The sequence below is a fragment of the Panthera tigris genome, chromosome C1 (assembly GCF_018350195.1).
Source record: "Panthera tigris isolate Pti1 chromosome C1, P.tigris_Pti1_mat1.1, whole genome shotgun sequence".
Classification (NCBI taxonomy): domain Eukaryota; kingdom Metazoa; phylum Chordata; class Mammalia; order Carnivora; family Felidae; genus Panthera; species Panthera tigris.
In genome coordinates this window covers 156,945,925-156,965,714 of record NC_056667.1, presented here as the reverse complement: position 1 = coordinate 156,965,714, position 19,790 = coordinate 156,945,925, and the positions used below count along the sequence as shown (strand labels likewise).

At 40.2% G+C, this 19,790-nt stretch overlaps 1 protein-coding gene across 1 annotated transcript; it reads left to right on the top strand.

Moving 5' to 3' along the window:
- The first annotated feature begins 6,382 nt into the window (after nucleotides 1-6,382).
- On the top strand, nucleotides 6,383-7,143 carry LOC122241367 (cofilin-2-like). The gene is made up of 2 exons (XM_042997311.1): nucleotides 6,383-6,769; nucleotides 6,986-7,143. The coding sequence occupies exons 1-2, from the start codon at nucleotides 6,385-6,387 to the stop codon at nucleotides 7,120-7,122; spliced, it is 522 nt and encodes a 173-aa protein (XP_042853245.1). The 5' UTR covers nucleotides 6,383-6,384; the 3' UTR covers nucleotides 7,123-7,143.
- Nucleotides 7,144-19,790: the final 12,647 nt, after the last annotated feature.

Sequence of the window (19,790 nt, the reverse complement as noted above, 5' to 3'; positions counted from 1 at the left end):
GAGAGAGCAACCAGTAGGCTATTCGCATTTTTCATTCCCAGTAATTCCTTTTTTTTTTTTAAGTTTATGTATTTATTTTGAGAGAAAGAGAGAGACAGTATGAGTGGGGAAGAGGCAGAGAAAGGGAGAATCCCAAGCAGGCTCTGCCTCACCCCCCCCCCCCCATCTGCCACTGATGGGAAGCGTGACCCCACGAACCGAACTGTGAGATCGTGACTGTGAGATCACTTAACTGACAGAGCCACCCAGATGCCCCACTAGTAATTCCTTTTGATTATAGAGTTGGGGTGTCCTATCCCCAAAGCTTATATTTTTCCTTATCCTTTCTCTGTTCATACCCTTCCTTTGTTTAGAATTTTCTTTCCTGAATTATCGCTTACGGAAACCCTTACTATCCTTCAAGGACCAGTTTGAAAGCTGCTTCTGCCCTGATGTCTTCTTTGATCACCCTGCTATCCTTTGTAGGCTCCCAGCACTCAGAACCTGCTGGGTGTCACATGGTGTTTAGTCCAGCCTGTCTGAATTTGCTGTTATTTCCATATGCATTTCATGTCACCTTCTAGATTGGGTGTAGAGGTTGGCAAACTCTATAAATGGCCAGACAGTAAATATTTTAGTCTGTGTGGGCTATGTGGTCTCTGTCAGAGCTATTCAACTCTGGTATATGTAGAATGAAAACAGCATAGTCAGTATACACATGAACTAGTACTCAAATAAACTGGATTTTTGGAAACTGACATTTGAATTCCACATAATTTTCACATGTCATGAGATACTGTTTTCCTTTTGATTTTTTTCAACCATATAAAATTGTAAAAATTCTCCATAGCTTCTGTTCTATACAGAAATAGGCATCTGGTAGATTTGGCCTGCAGTTTGAACTCTGTTCAAGATTGTTAGTCCCTGGAAGGCAAGAGCTACATCTTAGACAACTTCATGTCTATCTCACACAACACCTGCCACAAAACCTTTCAATAACCAGGTCCATGTTATTTGTGGAATTAATGTGGCATAAAAAGAAGACATATATCTATGCCATTGAAAAAAATCAGAAAACTTGAATGGTTTATGACAATTTCATTTATTGTCTTATTCTTTCAGCTACAAGGAAGTTTGGAGAAACAAAAAAAGTGATCAATTTTCCTTGTGCAACTTGACATAAGCAGAGTCAACCACTGAAATACTGTTGCCACGTAAAGGACCCAGTGGGTAATGTGGCAGTCCCTTCACCCTAAGGTTTATTAAAAAAGAAACAACTCATTTGGAGTATAAATGTTTTAAATTACACACTTGCTTTTGAAAAGTGTGTGAACAGGGGTTTGTATCAGTGTGAAGAAAAGAGCAAGAAATTCTGAGGCCTTTCAGGAGGACAAAAACACAGGAAGTTCCGAAGGCACTTTTCAGTCTATTTCGATTGCCACATAGATTTTTACAAAAAGAAAATAGAGTAAAGCTGGCTCTCTATTGTGGATTTTCATTTATTTTTTCTCTTCTTGTTGGAATTTTATTGATTGTAGCAAGATACACTTAAAATTTACCATTTTAGTAATTTAAAGGATACAATTCAGTGGCATTAAGTATATTCACAATGTTACACAACCATAACCACTATCCATTTCCAGAATTTATCATCATCCCCAACAGAAACTCTGTACCTATTAAGCAGTATCTCTTGGGTCCCCTTTTCCCAAAGACCCCAGTAACCACCATTCTATTTTATGTCTCTGTGAATTTGACTACTGTGTGCACATATCACATACATGTGGAATCATATAGTGTTAGTCCTTTTGTGTCTTATTTCACTTAGCATAATGTTTTCAAGGTTCATCTATATTGTAGCATGTACCAAAACTACATTCCTTTTTTGGCTAGATGATATTGCAGTGTGTGTATATATCACATTTTATTTATTCATTCATCTGTTGATGGACTCTTGGATTATTTCCACCTTTTGGGTATTATAAACAGTACAGAAGTGAACATTGGCATACAAACATTTGCTTGAGTTCTTATTTTCAGTGTTGTTGGCTATATACCCGGGAATGAAATTGCTGGGTTTATTGTAATTGACATTTGATAAAACACCAAACTGTTTTCCACAGTGGCTACATTGTTTTTATGTTCCAGTCATCAGTGCACAAAGGTCCTGATTTCTCCACATTGTTATTTTCTATTTGTTTGTTTCTTTGTTTTTTTACTATGATCATCCTAATGTGTTGAAGTGGTATCTCATTGTGATTTTGGTTTGCTTTCCTCTAATGACGAATGACATTGAGCATCTTTTCATGTGCTTTTTGGATATTTGAATATCTTCTTTGGAGACATATCTATTTGCCTGAGACAATCTCTTTGCCTGTTTTTTAAATTGAGTTGTTAGTCTTTTTGTTGTTGAGTTGTAAGAGTTCTTTATATATTCTGGATTCTAGACTTTTATCACATTTATGATTTATAAATATTTTCTCCTATTCTGTGAGTTCACTCTGTTGATTGTGTTCTTTGGGGTACAGAAGTTAAAACAATTTTTTTTTAATTAAAGTATAGTTGACCTATGTTATGTTAGTTTCAGGTGTACAACATAGTGATTCAATAGTTCTGTGCTCACCACTGTAAGTGTAGTTACAATCTGTCACCATACGTTATTATAATATTATTGACTAGATCCCTTATGCTGTATCATAGTCATCCCCATGACTATTTACTTTCAGTTATACAATAAATAAGAAATTTAAAAATTTTTGATGAAGTCCAATTTATCTTTTTTTTCTTTTGGTGCTTGTGCTCTTGGTGTCATATTTTATTTGATCTTATTATTAGTTAATTTTTTTTAATGTTTATTTATTTTTGGTAGATAGAACACAAGCAGGAGAAGAGAAGAGAGAAGGAGACACAGAATCTGAAGCAGGCTGCAGGCTCAGAGCTGTCAGCACAGAGCCTGATGCGGGGCTCAAACCCACAGACCACAAGATCGTGACCTAAGCTGAAGTTAGACACTTAACTGACTGGGCCACCCAGGTGCCCCTCTTATTATTAGTTTTTAAAGATCCAAGTTGCAAAGTACTTTATTAACAGCATATTTTAAAAAAATAATCTCTATGCCCAATATGGGGCTTGAACTCCTAGCCCCGAGATCAAGAATCACATGCTCTACTAACTCAGCCAGCCAGATGCCCTGGTGTTATATTTTAGAAAGCATTGCCAATCCAAGGTCATTTGCCCGTATGTTTTTTTTTTTTTTTCCTATGAGTTTTATAGTTTTAACTTAAGTCTTTGATCCATTTAGAGTTAATTTTTATTTACGGTACAAGGTGTAGGGATCCAACTTCATTTTTTGTCTATAGATATACTGTGGTCCCAACACCATTTGTTGAAAAGTCTATTCTTTCCCCATTGAATGGTTATGGGTGGCACCCCAACCAATTGACCACAGATGTACGGGTTTATTTCTGGACTGTCAATTATTTTCTATGGATGTATGTCTCCGCTTATGCCAGAAACACATTGTTTTCATTCCTGTAGCTTTGAAATAAATCTTGAAATTATGAAGTGTGAGTTGTCTAACTTGATTCAGATTATCTTTTTTCAAGATTGCTTTGGCTATCTTTGGGGTCCCTTGCAATTCCATATAAATTTTAAGGTTGGCTTTTCCATTTCTGCAAAAAATGCCATTGGGATTTTGGTAGGATTACATGGAATCTGAGGATTATTTTGGAGACTATTGCTATTTCAACAATATTGAGTCTTCCAATCCATGAACACAGGCTGTCTTTTCCTTTATTCTTGCTTTCTTTAATTTGTTTCAGCAATGTTTTCAATCTATAAATCTTTTGTCTCCCTTGGTTAAGTTTATTCTTATGTATTTTATTCTTTTTATGCTATTATAAGTAGATTTTTTTTTCTTAATTTATTTTGGATTGTTCATTGCTAGTGTATAGAAATACAAGTGATTTTTATGTGTTGATTTTGTAGCCTGCAACTTTTCTGAAATCATTTATTAGCTCTAACAGTGTGTGTGTGTGTGTTCTTTAGGGTTTTCTACATATGATATCATGTCATCTTTGAACAAAGATAATTTTACTTCTTCCTTTCCAATTTGGATGCTTCTTATTTCTTTTTCTTGCCTAATTGTTTTAGTTAGAACCTTCAGCCCTATGTTAAATACAGTGGTGAAAATGGGTATTCTTGTTTGTTCCTGATCTTAAGAGAAAAGCTTTCACTTTGTTCACCATTGACTATTGTATTAGCTGTGGGTCTTTCAGATAAATTCTTTATCATATTGAGGAAGTTTCCTCCAACTCCTAGTTTATTGAGTACTTTTGTTTATCATGAAAAGTGAGTTTTGCCAAACACTTTTTCTGTACCAACGGCAGTGATCATGTGGTTTTTATCATTCATTTTGTTAATATGATATATTACATTAATTGATTTTTATTTATTAAACCACCCTCACATTACAAGGATAAATCCCACTTGGTCATGGTGTATAATTCTCTTATTGTATTACTGAGTTCAGTTTGCTGGTATTTTGTTGAGGATTTTTACATCTATATTTATAATGGATATTAGTCTATTATTTTTTTTTCAAAATTTTATTTAAATTCTAATTAGTTAACATATAGTGTAATATTGGTTTCAGGAGTAGAATTTAGTGATTCACCACTTACATATAACATGCATTGCTCATCGTAACAAGTGCCCTCCTTAACACCCTCATCCATTTATAGCCCATGCCCCACCATCTCCCTCCATCAATCCTCAGTTCATTCTCTATAGTTAAGAGTCTCTTATGGTTTGCTTCCCTCTCTCTTTTCTCCCCCTTCCCATATGTTCATATGTTTTATTTCTTAAGTTACACATTTGAATGAAATCATATGATATTTGTCTTTCTCTGACTTATTTTGCTCAGCATAATACACTCTAGCTCCATCCACATCATTGCAAATGTCAAGATTTCATTCTTTTTGATGGCTGAGTATTATTCCATAGTATGTATATACCACATCATCTTCCTTACCCATTCATCAGTCAATGGACATTTGGGTCCTTTTTTCCATAATTTGGCTATTGTTCATAATGCTGCTATAAACATTGGGGTGCATGTGCCCCTTTGAATCCATATTTTTATATCCTTTGGGTAAAATACCTCATAGTACAATTGCTGGGCCATAGGGTACTTATATTTTTAACTTTTTGAGGAATCTCCATACTGTTTTCCAGAGTGACTGCACCAGTTTGCATTCCTACCAACAGTGTAAAAGGGTTCCCCTTTATCCACAGCCTCACCAACATCTGTTGTTTCCTGAGTTGTTGATTTTAGCCATTCTGTCAGGTGCGAGGTGGTATCTCATTGTGGTTTTGATTTGTATGGTCTATAATTTTCTTTCTTTCTTTCTTTCTTTCTTTCTTTCTTTCTTTCTTTCTTTCCTTTCTTTTTTTGGTAATGTTTATTTTTGAGAGAGAGAAGCAGAGCACAAGTAGGGGAGGGGCAGAGAGAGAGGGAGATGCAGAATCTGAAGCAGGCTCTGGGCTCTGAGCTGTCAGCACAGAGCCCAATGTGGGGCTTGAACCCACAAACTGTGAGATCATGACCTGAGCCAAAGTCAGACGCTTAACTGACTGAGCCACCCAGGCACCCCTATAATTTTCTTTTCTTTATAGTATTTTTGTCTGGTTTTGGTATCAAGGTAATTCTAGCCTCATAGAATTAGTTAGGAAATGTGTCCTCCTATTCAGTATTCTTGGAAGAGTTTGAAAATGAGTGGTGTTAATTTTGCTTTAAGTGTTGGGTAGAATTCACAAGTGAAGTCATCTGGTTCTGGGCTTTTCTTTGTTTGGAGGTTTTGATAACTAATTCAATTTCCTTACTTGTTTTAGGTCTGTTCAGATTTTCTCTTTCTTCTTGAGTCAGTTTTGGTAGTTTATGTACCTTTCAAATTTGTCCATTTTATTCATTGCATTTTGTTTTTTCTAGGTCCAGGGAAATCTCCCAAATTTAGCTAGAAGCTAAAATGATTATGATATATAAAATTTTTATTTTAGGAGTCTTAAAGTTTTCAGATAATGTTTTAATATCTAATGAATAGGTAAATAGGTTTTTGCCTGAGTAATATGCTTAGTGCATAAATACTTAGTGTTTCTAGATTGCCCTTTTTCTGAGCATCCCAATTTCTAAGACACCTAGCTTTTATGTTAAGTATGTACTTTTATCAATGAAAGACTTTTAATGAGGGAATTCATAATTTTACTCTTCAAAAACATACCTAATATAAGAACCTGGATGTAGGGCTGCAGCTCCTGCACTCGCAGCTGCCTGCCTGCCGCTCCCTCTCCTCCTACCAGTGCCACAGACCCGGAGCCGGAGCCGCCGCCGCCACAGCCACGGACACTATGGCTTCTGGAGTTACAGTGAATGATGAAGTCATCAAAGTTTTTAATGATATGAAAGTAAGAAAATCTTCTACACAAGAGGAGATCAAAAAAAGAAAGAAAGCTGTTCTCTTCTGTTTAAGCGATGACAAAAGACAAATAATTGTAGAGGAAGCAAAGCAGATCTTGGTGGGTGACATTGATGATACTGTAGAGGACCCCTACACATCTTTTGTGAAGTTGCTACCTCTGAATGATTGCCGATATGCTTTGTACGATGCCACCTACGAAACAAAAGAGTCTAAGAAAGAAGACCTAGTATTTATATTCTGGGCTCCTGAGAGTGCACCTTTAAAAAGCAACATGATTTATGCTAGCTCTAAAGATGCCCTTAAGGGGCGCCTGGGTGGCTCAGTCGGTTGAGTGTCCGACTTCAGCTCAGGTCACCATCTCACAGTCCGTGAGTTCGAGCCCCGCGATGGGCTCTGGGCTGATGGCTCAGAGCCTGGAGCCTGCTTCCGATTCTGTGTCTCCCTCTGTCTCTGCCCCTCCCCCGTTCATGCTCTGTCTCTCTCTGTCTCAAAAATAAATAAACATTAAAAAAAATTAAAAAAAAATAAAGATGCCGTTAAAAAGAAATTTACAGGTATTAAACATGAATGGCAAGTAAATGGCTTGGATGATATAAAAGACCGTTCAACACTTGGAGAGAAATTGGGAGGCAATGTAGTAGTTTCTCTTGAAGGAAAACCCTTATAAAGTGCCAGTCAAGTGCCATCTGGATCTTGAGGAGCTTCCATTTCTCCAGCTCAATCAATTGAAATAGTGTTAGGTGTTTTTTGTTTCTGTTTTTGTTTTTTTTTCTCTTCCCACTGGGTCCTTCCAATACAGTGAATGAAGGAAATACCATTCATGTAAGCAGCCTATCAGTGATTGCCATTAGACTGTTTAATACTGTTACTTTTATGTAGAACCCAAGGAATGCCTTCCCGTCATATTTTAGCCAAAACAACTGGTTATATGCCTCCCTTGCAGCAAGCACTACAGTGAAAGTGATTGTCAATGTGAATAGCTTAGAATACTGCAAAGGGTAAGCTGATTGAATGCCTTGAAAGTATTATCCACTGGTCAGATGGTAAACTTTATTCAGTATTATTTATAGTTTCACTTGATTGCAGTTCTGTGAGGCTTGAGCATTCATACACCTCATCTGCCTTGACAAGCCTATTTTTGTGACATGGCAGCACAGATATAACACTATGCATTGAAAGCACTTTTTTTGTAATGAGTTTAACTCACTCTCCATCCCCCAAAAGGAATGCCAATTAAGTTTTGTTAACAGTGTCACCAGCTTATCCTAGTACCTCAGTATTCATTCCTGTTACCTGCATATCTTAAAAGAAACAGCTGTTAATGCCTTTTTGTTTTCCATTGAGCGTACACTACTGAATAAGTGTAGGAGTTTACGTTTACCATGTAAGTTTGGCAACACTAAAAATATTTTGAATATCAGTCATGATGGCAATTTCTGTATAAAAGAGCCTTAAATGGAACATTGTTTTTGAGATCAAACTCCTTACCCTCACAAAAATGACCACATCGCAATAAAAGTTGTGGCATATTACCAAAAGAAAAAAAAAAAAAAAGAACCTGGATATAAATAATGGAAAGGAGATCTTGGGTGGATAAAAAGGGTGGATAAAAATACTTATCACATAAGGTTGTTGGGCACTATAATGCATCAATTAAAGGATTTTATTATATTCCTTCTTCCTCATTTCAGCCATATGAATTACTTATCTTTCAATATTCAGCTTATAGATCATTTTATTCCCCAACCTTGATTTTTCCCTTTCAAAGGAGAGATAGGTGTGCCCTCCTGTGTGTGTCCATAGAAATTGTTTTTTCTCTTTTCATAAAGATGGCATATATTCTTATAGATAATTTAAATAACATAGAAAAGTTAAAAAAGATCACCTCAAATCCCACCATTTGGAGCTAAAGACTTGTACTGGTTCAGTGATCATTCTTTTAGAGTGGAGTTCAATCTTGATCTTGACCTCATGCATCTCTCTCTCTGTCTCTATACACACACACACACGCACACACACACACACACACAGACACATACAAGCCTATGCAACCTAACAGAATAGCATGTAGAATGCACCTTACTTTGCAAACTGATTTCCTAAACATTTTTATGAAGATAAAAATAATATTTAATATTTAGGGGCACCTGGGTGGCTTAGTTAGTTAAGCGTCCAGCTTTGGCTCATGTCAAGATCTTACAGTTTTGTGAGTTCAAGCTCCATGTTGGGCTCTGTGCTAACACCTCAGAGCCTGGAGCCTGCTTCAGATTCTGTGTCTTCCTCTCTCTCTGCCCCTCCCCGGCTTGTGCTCTGTCTGTCTCTCTCTCAAACATAAACAGAAAATAATACTTAATTTTTATCATAAGCTGATGCTTTAAATTTCTAGTAACCAAAGTGGCATGGCAATTAAATTAGAGTTAATTTACAAGTAAGGAGTTTATGAAAAGCAAATAAAGTTGTTTTATTAACTTTAATTTGTAAGGTCACATTTATAATACCCTTTTGCTTCTATTCTGACTGAGGCAATTATCTAACTATTGGTTGAAATAACTGTATGAACAGGAAGGTACAGCAGAGAGAAGTCTTCCTTTGACTGGTGAGTGAAGACAGGAGTCTAGATGAAAACCAGCCAACTCTGAAGGAGCAGAGGCAAAGGCACTCAGGTATGGAAAATATCCTTATCTTTATCTGCCCACTGGAAAGGGCTGTGTTGGAAGAAAAGAATTTGCAGTTCTCTCTTCTAAAACCTGCATTAGGAAGCACCTCCAATTTTTCAGTTTGAGAAATAGTAAGGATTTTGATTATAAAGAGTCATATAAGTAGTAAATCAATTTTAAAGAATAATTTTTAGAGCTATTTGGCCAAAAAGTTTTCTGTCAGTTTACCCACAATTACCAAGATCAGTGTAATCAGATGGTAGCAGAGTCAATGTCTCTGTGCTACTCACCCTCCCAAACATTATTAATGGTAGGTTTTATTTTTATTATAATTTTTTTTTTCAGTTTAGGGAACCTCAGCTGATTCTGGGGATGGGTAAACATAGGTTTATTGTAATGTGTTATCTTCCAACTTGTTTCTCCCATCAGCATCTGCTTCTGTGTCACAAAATTCAAGGGGACTGTGTCCAAATATAACCAATGACAGTATAATTTATAATGGATGTGGGGAGAAGTAAATGGCCTTTCAAAGAGAATTCAAAAAGACCATATATAATTGCTATATTTTTACTATAATTTTAAAAACTTTTCTTAGCCTAATTTTTCTTTCAGTTTGAGGTATTTCTAGACTTAAATATTATTTTATTTTATTTTATTTATTTTTTATTAAATTTTTTAAGTGTTTATTTATTTTTGAGAGAGATAGAGAGACAAAGAGTGCAAGCAGGGGAGGGGTGGAGAGAGAAAGGGAGACACAGAATCTGAAGCAGGCTGCAGGCTCTGAGCTGTCAGCACAGAGCCCTACGTGGGGCTTGAACCCACGAACTGTGAGATCATTACCTGAGCCGAAGTCCTGTGTTTAACCAACTGAGCCACCCAGGCGCCCTGACTTAAATATTATTTTAAAGTTATTACTTTCATGATGACAGAATGTGCAAATTTTGGATGATATCTCATCCAAATGTTGTTTTGCAATATATTCAAATTTAGTGAGTTTTTATTTTTGTGCCATATTTGTTACTAAAGAGGTTCCTATTACAGCAGGGTGTACTGCAAATATTAGGCAGAACATATTATGCTTTGAATTGAAAAATTGGAATTTTGGAAAACTGTATCTGCCATTGGAAACTGGATAGCTTAAGTATACTGAAAGACTTTTTTTTTTTTTTTATAATGAGTTTTGTGGTAATATTAGCCAATGTAATTTAAAAAAATATTCTATAATGAAATACATCAACATTTAGAAGAGCTGCATAAGAGTGAATTAATATTTTCAAAATGACTAGTATATAATGATACAAAATCCATTCAAAGTTAAAGACCAATGGATTTTAATGTAATTGTGGATGAAAAGTTCCTTGATGTGGTTTCAAATTCCTTATTGTAATTAACTCTTAGGAACAACTTGTTGAGTTTTGGTGTAGTATCAGAGAATAGTCACAATTATATGAAAAATATATTTTAAAGTTAAAAATATGAAATAACAGTAAAGGCATTTGAGAACTACAGCACACTCAGCATTTGAGAGACCATGAGCCAAGAAAGAAAGGGAAAACACTTAGGAAAGCTGGAAATTCTCTGCTACTTTTCTTCTCAAAGCATTTCCAATTTGTAAGCTGCATTGATCTGAGAAGTCTAATATAAATAAATGTTTACACGTTAAGAGTTTAATCAGAGCTTTTGGTAGTATGGTGCTGCTGAGATAAAGACTGGAATTCAGAGCCACTAAGGAAGAAAAGTTCCTGGAAAATGCTGCACATTTTCTACTGAGGTATTTAAAGGACAAACCAGAACTAGTTCAGCCCTCAAAAAGATTGAAATCCAGGGGTGCCTGGAAGGCTCAGTTGGTTAAGCATCTGATTTTAGCTCAGATCATGATCTCACAGTTTGTGAGTTCAAGCCCCATGTTGGGCTCTGTGCTGACAGCTCAGAGCCTGAAGCCTACTTCAGATTCTGTGTCTCCCTCTCTCTTTGCCCCTTCTCTGCTCACATTCTGTCTCTCTGTCTCTCTGTCTCTCAAAAATAAATAAACATTAAAAAAAAGATTGAAATCTAGTCTTAAGACACTTCATTCTGGTTGGATCAAAGATTTACCCCTATTTTAACTGCCTACTTGAAGGAAAAGAAATTCTCTTTGGAGGAGATAGCATCATCTATAGCTTACACAATATGTTATACTCATTTAAAGTATTCAATTAAAATTTGCCAAGCATACCAGAAGCTAGAATGAAATGAATGGAAAAAAAAAAAGAAAGATAAACAATTGACAGTTTCAAAAGATACAATTCATATGTTGGAGATGATGAAATGGACAATTTCATGTGAGAACTGGGCTCTTTAAAAAAGGATTTGAATGAAAATTCTGGAACTGAAAATATAATGATGGAAATAAAAAATGTAATAAATGACTTTGACAGTATATAAAACCTAAAGTTAGTAGAAAGATGGAAATAATGAAAGCAAAGATATTAATGAAATGCAAAACAAAAATAAAAATGTAATTGATGTAAAAACAAATCCAAAGTTGGTTCTTCGAAAAGACCAACAAAATTGGTAATACTAGAAAAGAAAAAAAAAAAGGAGGAAATAATCAACCAATACAGTAATGAAAAGAAGGGCAGTACTGCAAATCACGCAGATTCCAAAAAGATAAGAGGAAATAATGAACAAACTTATGCCAATATATTTGAAAATGTGAATGAAATGGAAAAATTCCTAGAAAAGCAAAATTGCCAACATTGACATAAGAAAAAATAGAAAAATCAGTCCCTTGGTGGCACATTGATTACATTGGACCCTTTATATATGGAGGAAGAGGTGATTTATTCTTTCCAGAATCTACTGGTACTTTGAAGGTGGTTTTGTCTTTCCTTTTCACAGTGCCTCTGCCAGCACCATAAAAATGCCTGATTTACTAACATGGGATCTTGAATAGTGATGCCTCAGAACAAGCAGCTTATTTACAAGTGAAGGAGGTTTAATACTGGGTATTTGACCTTGGAATGTTTTGTTTTATTATACAGCTTGTCCCCGATTTAGGATTTGACTTACGATTTTTTGATTTTACAATGGTAGAAAATAGATATGTATTCAACAGAAACAGTATTTCAAGTTTTGCATTTTGATTTTTTCCCCTGAGGTGGCAGTGTGTGGTATAGTGCTGTGTTGTGATGCTGGGCAGTGGCAGCTTCAGCTCCCTGTCAGCCAGGCGGTGATGAGGGTACACAACTGATAACACTTACAACCCTTCTGTACCCACACAACCATTCTGTTTTTCACTTTCAGTACTCTGCTCAACGAATTACAGGAGCTTTTCGATACTTTATTGTAAAATGGACTTTGTGTTAGATGATTTTGCCCAACTGTAAGCTAATGTAAGTGTTCTGAGCACGTTTAAGGTAGGCTAGGCTAGGCTAGGCTATGATGTTCGGTAGGTTAGGCGTATTAAATACATTTTTGACTTACGATACTTTCAACTTCTGATAGGTTTATCAGGAGGACGTAACCCCATAGTAAGTTGAAGAAGGTATGTATACCTCATAACCCAGAAGGAGCTTCCCTAATAGTACAATAGAATGACTTGTTCAATTTGTATTTAAATTACAAGGACAAAGCTTTGTAATTTGCTTAAGGACAAAGCTGTGGGATTGGGATATTGTCTTCTATGATCTAGCATGTGGCAGGTATATGCTGGTGCCTCTCATCATCACGGTAAGAGTTTGTTAAATGACGGGGCGCCTGGGTGGCGCAGTCGGCTAAGCGTCCGACTTCAGCCAGGTCACGATCTCGCGGTCCGTGAGCTCGAGCCCCGCGTCAGGCTCTGGGCTGATGGCTCAGAGCCTGGAGCCTGTTTCCGATTCTGTGTCTCCCTCTCTCTCTGCCCCTCCCCCGTTCATGCTCTGTCTCTCTCTGTGCCAAAAATAAATAAAAAACGTTGAAAAAAAAAAATTAAAAAAAAAAAAAAGAGTTTGTTAAATGACAAGAATGCAGTTTAGGTTCTGCTGGATCAGAGATCCTGATCCTTAGACAGAATGATTTCACCAGGGGACACGGTGTAAAAGTACCACAGAACATTAAGGTATGACAACTGCCTAGTCACTTGACTCCTTACACGGGTTTCACCTCACCTTTACTGCAATCACTATGCTTCAGGTGTCTGTGGCATTTCTTTCATTTTGTGCCCAGGAGCTTCTCCATTGCTGCAGGCTCTAGTGGCTAGGGTGAACACACGTGCATACCCCAGGTGACAGGGAAGGTAATGCCCCCCATGATCACTCTTAACCAATAGGGGATGGGAGCTGAAAGAGAAAGAGTTCTCCTGTTGATCCAGGGGAATAATTCTGAGACTCGATCTAAATTCTCCTTAGGAGGGTTCTGGGAGATCTAAGTGCCAGATATCACAGCAGTGACATTGATATAGCGCACTCAGTCCCGGACAGGGTCCCGCCGCCTCGCCCTTCCCAGGGGCTAGAACCTGCCAGTTATTGCCACCCCTTCTCGCTGGAGCACCAACTGACCATCTGGGACTCTGCTGACTCCCAACAGTCCAGACTGTACCTTCCTACCTTGTGTACCTTCCGTGGGCTTTGGTGATTGGTGACACTCTGAGGGGAGGAGGAAGGGGGAATTATTTTAGAAACACAAAAAGAGAGGCAGAAACAGACACAGAGAGGAATAAACCTAGAATTAAAAAAGAGGAGGGCTGTGAGAAAAGGTAGAAGTCACTTCGTGGCTTTCTTTTTGAGATTTCTGGATTTGGAAATGCAGAGCTCTCTGCTCTGACCCAAATCACTGGAATGTGGTTGGCCTCCCTGCACTGTGAAGTGGAGGAGAAGGTGGGATTGGGGACTGGAGGGGCAGAGGGGTCTGGTGCTTCCTGACTCTGGTGAGTTCTGGCTTGATCAGAACATCTGTGCATGCCTTAGGCTCACCTGACTCCCAGGGCTTCCTGTGATTGGGTCATTAAGTCCTAACATTTTTTAGCAGAGTCCTAATTTTATTCAACTTTTTTTTTTTTCAATCCGTGAGACTTACTAGATTCCCTGTTGTTTCTTTAAAATTCTGCCAAGACTTTTCATATGACTATATTTGCAAATCAGGAGGATTCTCCTATGATACTATATCTGGTGTCTCCATTTTTGGTTTGGAAAACGTGGCTGCTGCACTGGTTGTCCCTTTAGGTGTTGCTGTGGCTTTCTTGGCCCTGGCTACCTACCATGAACCGGCAGCTGACTTATGGCTCAGGACCTGGTTACAAGTTATTTAAAAAGGTAGGCGGTGGGAGAGTCATAAATGCAGTGTTTTTCCTTTTTGGATTGCAGTTGTTATTACATCAGAAGCATACTGGGGCTGCCTGGTAGGTGAGATACCTTAAGATGTCTTTTTGGTACTTTTTGATGGTTTCAGTCTTGCTCTGTTTTGCATGTGGCAGAGATCCACTCAAGTTGCTCGAGCAAAAAAGAAGGATTATTTTAAGGATATAGTAGGTTAGGAGCTAGACCTGGAGTGGAGTCAGGAGTTTAGGCAGCTCCAAGAACCTCTGCCTATCTCTCCCCTATGTCTCTGAATCTCACCATCAGTGCTGGGAAAGCAGATAGTATATTTGAGAAACCAAGAGGAGGCCAGTGTGTCTAGACTGTCATATGAGATTCAAGAGATTGCCAGGGGCCAGATCCTGCAAAGACTTGTAGATTATGCTAAAAATTTTGATTTTTATTTTAGAATAATGTGAAAACTACCGAAGTGTTATAACCAAGTGATCTATGTAGTCTGCATGACTGCAAAATATTATCCTGGTTTCAGAGAGGAAACTTTGAGGAAGTTACGGGAATACAAGTGTGATGACAGCTGGACTGAGGGAAAAAGAGCTGTGAGGACACATTAGAAGGGACTCCTAAGTCACTATGTGGGGCTTGGGAGGTATTCCTGGAAGAAGAAGTATTTTAGATGAGATTGGAAAGTTTAATCGGAGTTAACCAGATGAAGAAAGGTGTTGGGAGGGAAAGAATGGACACAGGCAATAATAGGAGTGAACACTGGGACATAGGAGGGGAACTGTTCATGTGGATTTATGATTTCCAAGTTTCTCAAACTTGAAAAAATCATTTGATTTCAATATAATTTCAAACTCACAGAAAAGTTGCAAGAATAGTGCAAAGAAACCCTCACATACTCTTTGCCCATTTGCTCTCTCTCTCTTCCTAACACACACGCATACACACAAATTTTGCTTTCTGAATTATTGGAGAATAAGTTGCAAAGTCATGTTTCTGTACCCCTAAATCCTCTAGGATGTATTTCCTAAGAACAAGGACATTCTCTTTCCTAAGCAATGTCAGACAATTTAACATTACAAGATACTATTATCCAATAGATAGTCGACATTGAAATGCCTCAGTTTTTCCTATATTTTTCCCTAGTCCAAGTCCAACCCAAGCCTGTGTGTTGCATTTAATTACCATATCTCTAAAAGGTTCCTTAGTCTTTGTCTTTCATGACCTTGCCATTTTTGAAGAATACAAGTTGGTAATTTTATAGAATGTCCCTCAGTTTGGGTTTGTCTGCTGCTTTCTCATGGCTATATTATGCATTTTTGTCAGTAATACCATGAGGCATCTGCTATATTTACCAAGTTTCTAGCTTCTGTAATCTTTAAGATGCTTTAACATCTGCCCTGCAGGCATATGCTGGACACACCTTGCAATGGACAACCTGATGGTATGCCCTAGTCACCTTGCCTTGACCTCCTGCCTCCCTCAGTGCCTCCCTCCTCTGAGAGTTCTCCCAAAGGAGTGTTTTTCAAATACAAACTGGCCAACCCTGAGCGTGTTTACCCTATCTGCGTATTCCTTCCTTCAGAAACCACAGAAAAGCTGCTTGCCCACATTTTCCCTCCTCTCCCTCTGGGAATGCTCACTTTGGTACTTCCCTGTGTGGCCCCCCAGTGGTGTGACACGTCTTCCCTCTCTTGGCAGCTGGACGCATATAATACACTACCTTTCCAATGGCAGTCATCTCCTGATCTATTGACCATACTATACCTAAATAATAATAAAACCTACTAAGGTATCTGCCAGGTTTCTCCACTTCTCCTACTATGTGTAATTTGTGGAGAGATACCTCAAATTTTTTTGACTGTTATCTATAATAAGGTGACCATATATACCTATATATACATATGAATGAACCAGTTTTGTGAAACAATACGTATGCTTTCCACATGAAAGTTATTTTACTTTCTATTCTGTTTTATTTAATTTGAAAATAATTCTTGTCTGAACTACTGAATTGATTTCTTACCCTCTACTTAGTAATGATCTTTGTTTGAAAGCACTAGCCTAATGCAAATATCACTTTGGATCATCTGATTGCAGAATGGAAAATAGATGGATAGATGGGGGGGGGGCAAAACTGACAACAAGGAACTTGTATAAGGCTCTTGCCATCATTCAGGTGAGAGAGTCTAGGTGGCTACTGGCCATGAAGTTGAGAGAAGTGGGTGGGTTTGGGAGTAAAGAAAGTAGATTGAAGAATTTAAGTTAACAGCACTTCATGATTGATTGCATATAGGGGTGGGGAAGAGGGAGGGGTCAAGAATGACAATTCAGGCCTTGGCCTCTGGGCTGGATGGTGGTGCCCCTTTCTGAGATAAGGAACAATGAAGGTTTACAGTTCAGGCTCCACCATGTTGAGTTTAAGGTATCAAGGACATTAGACTGGAGCTGTTCAGTGGGCAGTTGGCTCAATAGCATTTAAGAAGCAAGTCTGGGTTGGATTAATAGCAAATTGAAGTTGAATTTTACTCAAGGAGATTTTACAACTTTATGCCCACTGCAGGAAACAGAAGTTTGTTCAAGATAGGAACAAATTCTCTGAAAATAGTTTTAATGATTTGTTATTGAGATGCATAAGTAAAATAATATGCACAAGTTGAAAATGTTTCAAGGAAGTCAATTAACGTAAATTTACTAGAATATCACTTTTCTGCACTGTTCCTCTCTGTCTCCGGTTAACTGTAAAGTCTTACATGCATATATATAGACAGAAATGTGGAAAACAAAAGAAATTGCTCTTTACATTATATAGAAACAATGTCGGCTTAAATCACCACTGTGGTAACTCGGGCTTTCCCGGATGCTGGTCCTCAGATTTAGTCCTCCAAATCTAGATTTTCTCAGGTATAGATACCGGAGATAAACAGGCTGCAAAAAGATGCTTGTTTTCAAGCGGCACCAGTTTGGGGTTGCACTGAGAAAATGAGATTTTCTAGTGGAAAACTGTGGATGTGTGAATTTACACCCACAGCGTTGGGAGTGATGGACCGTGCTCCGTTAGTGGTCACTCATTCCCCATCCCCACCCTTTATCTGCTCCCCTCCCTCCCGCTCTCCCTCCATTCTCCCCCCCCTTCACTGCGTTATTCTGGGATTAACGGCGGGGTCGGCCCCGTACACAAACGCAGCTGGCTCGTACCGTCAGCCTGAGCCCCGCTGTGCAACCACGTCAGGAATTCCAGTAAGTTGGCAACACAGGAGCACAAAGACAACAACAATGAGGAAAACCCTTCAGTGCAGAAAGGAATGTTTGGAGCCCTGGCTGCTACAGTGAAAGGACACACACACACACACACACACACACACACACACACACACACCACACTCGCGCCCGCGCTCACCCTCCCACACCCCCCACGCGCCCACACCCGCACTGGGAGCCACCCAGCCCCTCCCGCGCACGCCTCCCCAGCGGCCGCCGCAGCTCTTTGTAACTCCGTGGTGCGGGGACGCTCATTGACTATGCAGCGCGGCCTGGGCGGGCGTCAGAGCCGCCTGACCCCGGCGCGGTCTCGTACCATCGCCTCGGCCGCCCGGAACCGGCATAAATCACCAGCCGAGACTGAAGTGCAGCTTCTCGCCCCCTCGCCGCTTCCCTCCTCCCACCGGCCTCAGCCTCTTTACTTCCCAGACCCCTCTGCCCCTCCGGTCCCCAATCCTGCCTCCTCCTCGGCGCCGCCGCCGGACAGCGCCAGTGCCTTGCAGGGAGGCCAACCACGTTCCAGTCACTTGGGTCAGAGCAGAGAGCTCTGCATTTCCAAATCCAGAAATCTCGGAAAGAAAGCCACGAAGTGACTGCTGTCCCTTCTCACAGCCCTCCTCTTTTAAGTCTAGGTTTTCCCTGTCTGTGTCTGTTTCTCTCTTTTTGTGTTTCTAAAATAGTTCCCCTTGCTCCTCCCCGCAGAGCGTCACCAATCACCAAAGTCCACGGAAGGTAGGGGTCCGGACTGTCGGGGGTCAGCAGAGCCCCAGACGGTCGGTCGGTGCCCCGGCGAGAAGGGGTGACAATAACTGGCAGGTTCTCGCTCCTGGGAAGGGCGAGGCGGCGGGACCCTGTCCGGGACTAAGTGCGCACAAGGCTGCCGCCTCCACTGTTCTGGCCCCTCTGGCTGGGGGAAAAGGGCTCCTGACTCCTTGGACCGGGACCTGGCCCCCGGGGCCCTGCTGCGGAGTTAATCCAGAGCCCGGGACAGGAGATTCTGGGGCGACCCCCCGCCCGAGAACGGCCCCTTCTCATAAGACAGGGATCCCAGGTCCAGGAAATAAGTCGCGCCACCCCTCCTTTTTTTCTGCCGGCTCTAGAGTCACGAACCGCCTGAGGAAGATGCTCTGAGGGTGGCTGTAAGGTCCCTCCGCAGGGCTCTTGGGGGCCGGAGTCCCCGACAGCCTAACGCTGCCTTGCAGGAGGGAGCTTCAGGGCTCCCTGAACCCCTTACGTCTCTCCCTCATATAAAGGCGCACCAGTCAATCCAGAGGACATTCATTCTTTTCCAATGTTGCTTCAAATGGAACAGATTTGTAAGAAACGCGATCTGACGGTGACACCTGTGTATGTGCTGCTTAAGAAAAGCTGAACAAGGATCCAACTCTCCCCCCAACATTGGTCTGCCCCTTTTCTCTTGGAAAAAAACAAAAACAAAAACAAAACAGCACCCATCTCAGCATCTCAACTCTATGGGCGAAACCGGGGTGTCCGAGAAGCCTAGAGATTTCAGACTAGAGAATGGTCACAAATCGCTCCCAGCGGGCTTATTCCTTCCGTTTTCTTCTCTTCTTTTTCTTCCTTTTTTAAGACTGTCGGTGGTAGGTTTCCCCGCGGACTGCATAGCCGACTTCTGTTGCGCAGGCAAACCCGCGCAGAGGCTAGGGCAGAACGTGCCCGTGTGTGTGTGTGTGTGTGTGTGTGTGTGTGTGTGTGTGTGTGTCAGGCGGGTGTTCGCACAAGTGTGAGGCTTCCAGGAGTGAGTAAGCGTGTGAATACCTAACTGTGAAGTGTGCGTGCACGTGTCGGTGTTTGTGTGACTGTGGAGTACCGCACGTGTGTGAGACTTAGGAATGTGTGTGCCGGCGCGCGAGTGAGCGCGTGAGACTGTCAGTTTGTGTGACAGTGAGGAGTGTGGGCTACGGTGTGCGCGCGACCCTATGAAGTCGTGTGTGAGTGTGTGCGCGCGCGCGTGGGGTGTGCATGTGAGAGCGCACGTGTGTTCGAGTCCCTACTCCTTCCTACGCTGAGAAGTGCAGGGGGCGGGCCTGGCGGCAGGGGGCCTGCCCCGCTGGATTCCCGCATGCTAGTTCCGGGGCGGTCGGGTCTCAAGGGCTTTATGCACTGTCTGGAGGGTGGGGACT

Bases quoted from the DNA above. Each gene is read 5' to 3' on its own strand.
- LOC122241367 (XM_042997311.1), top strand. From the start codon at position 6,385: ATGGCTTCTGGAGTTACAGTGAATGATGAAGTCATCAAAGTTTTTAAT. The intron at 6,770-6,985 runs GTGGCTCAGTCG...AAAAAAATAAAG, and splicing joins TGCCCTTAAGGGGCGCCTGG to ATGCCGTTAAAAAGAAATTT.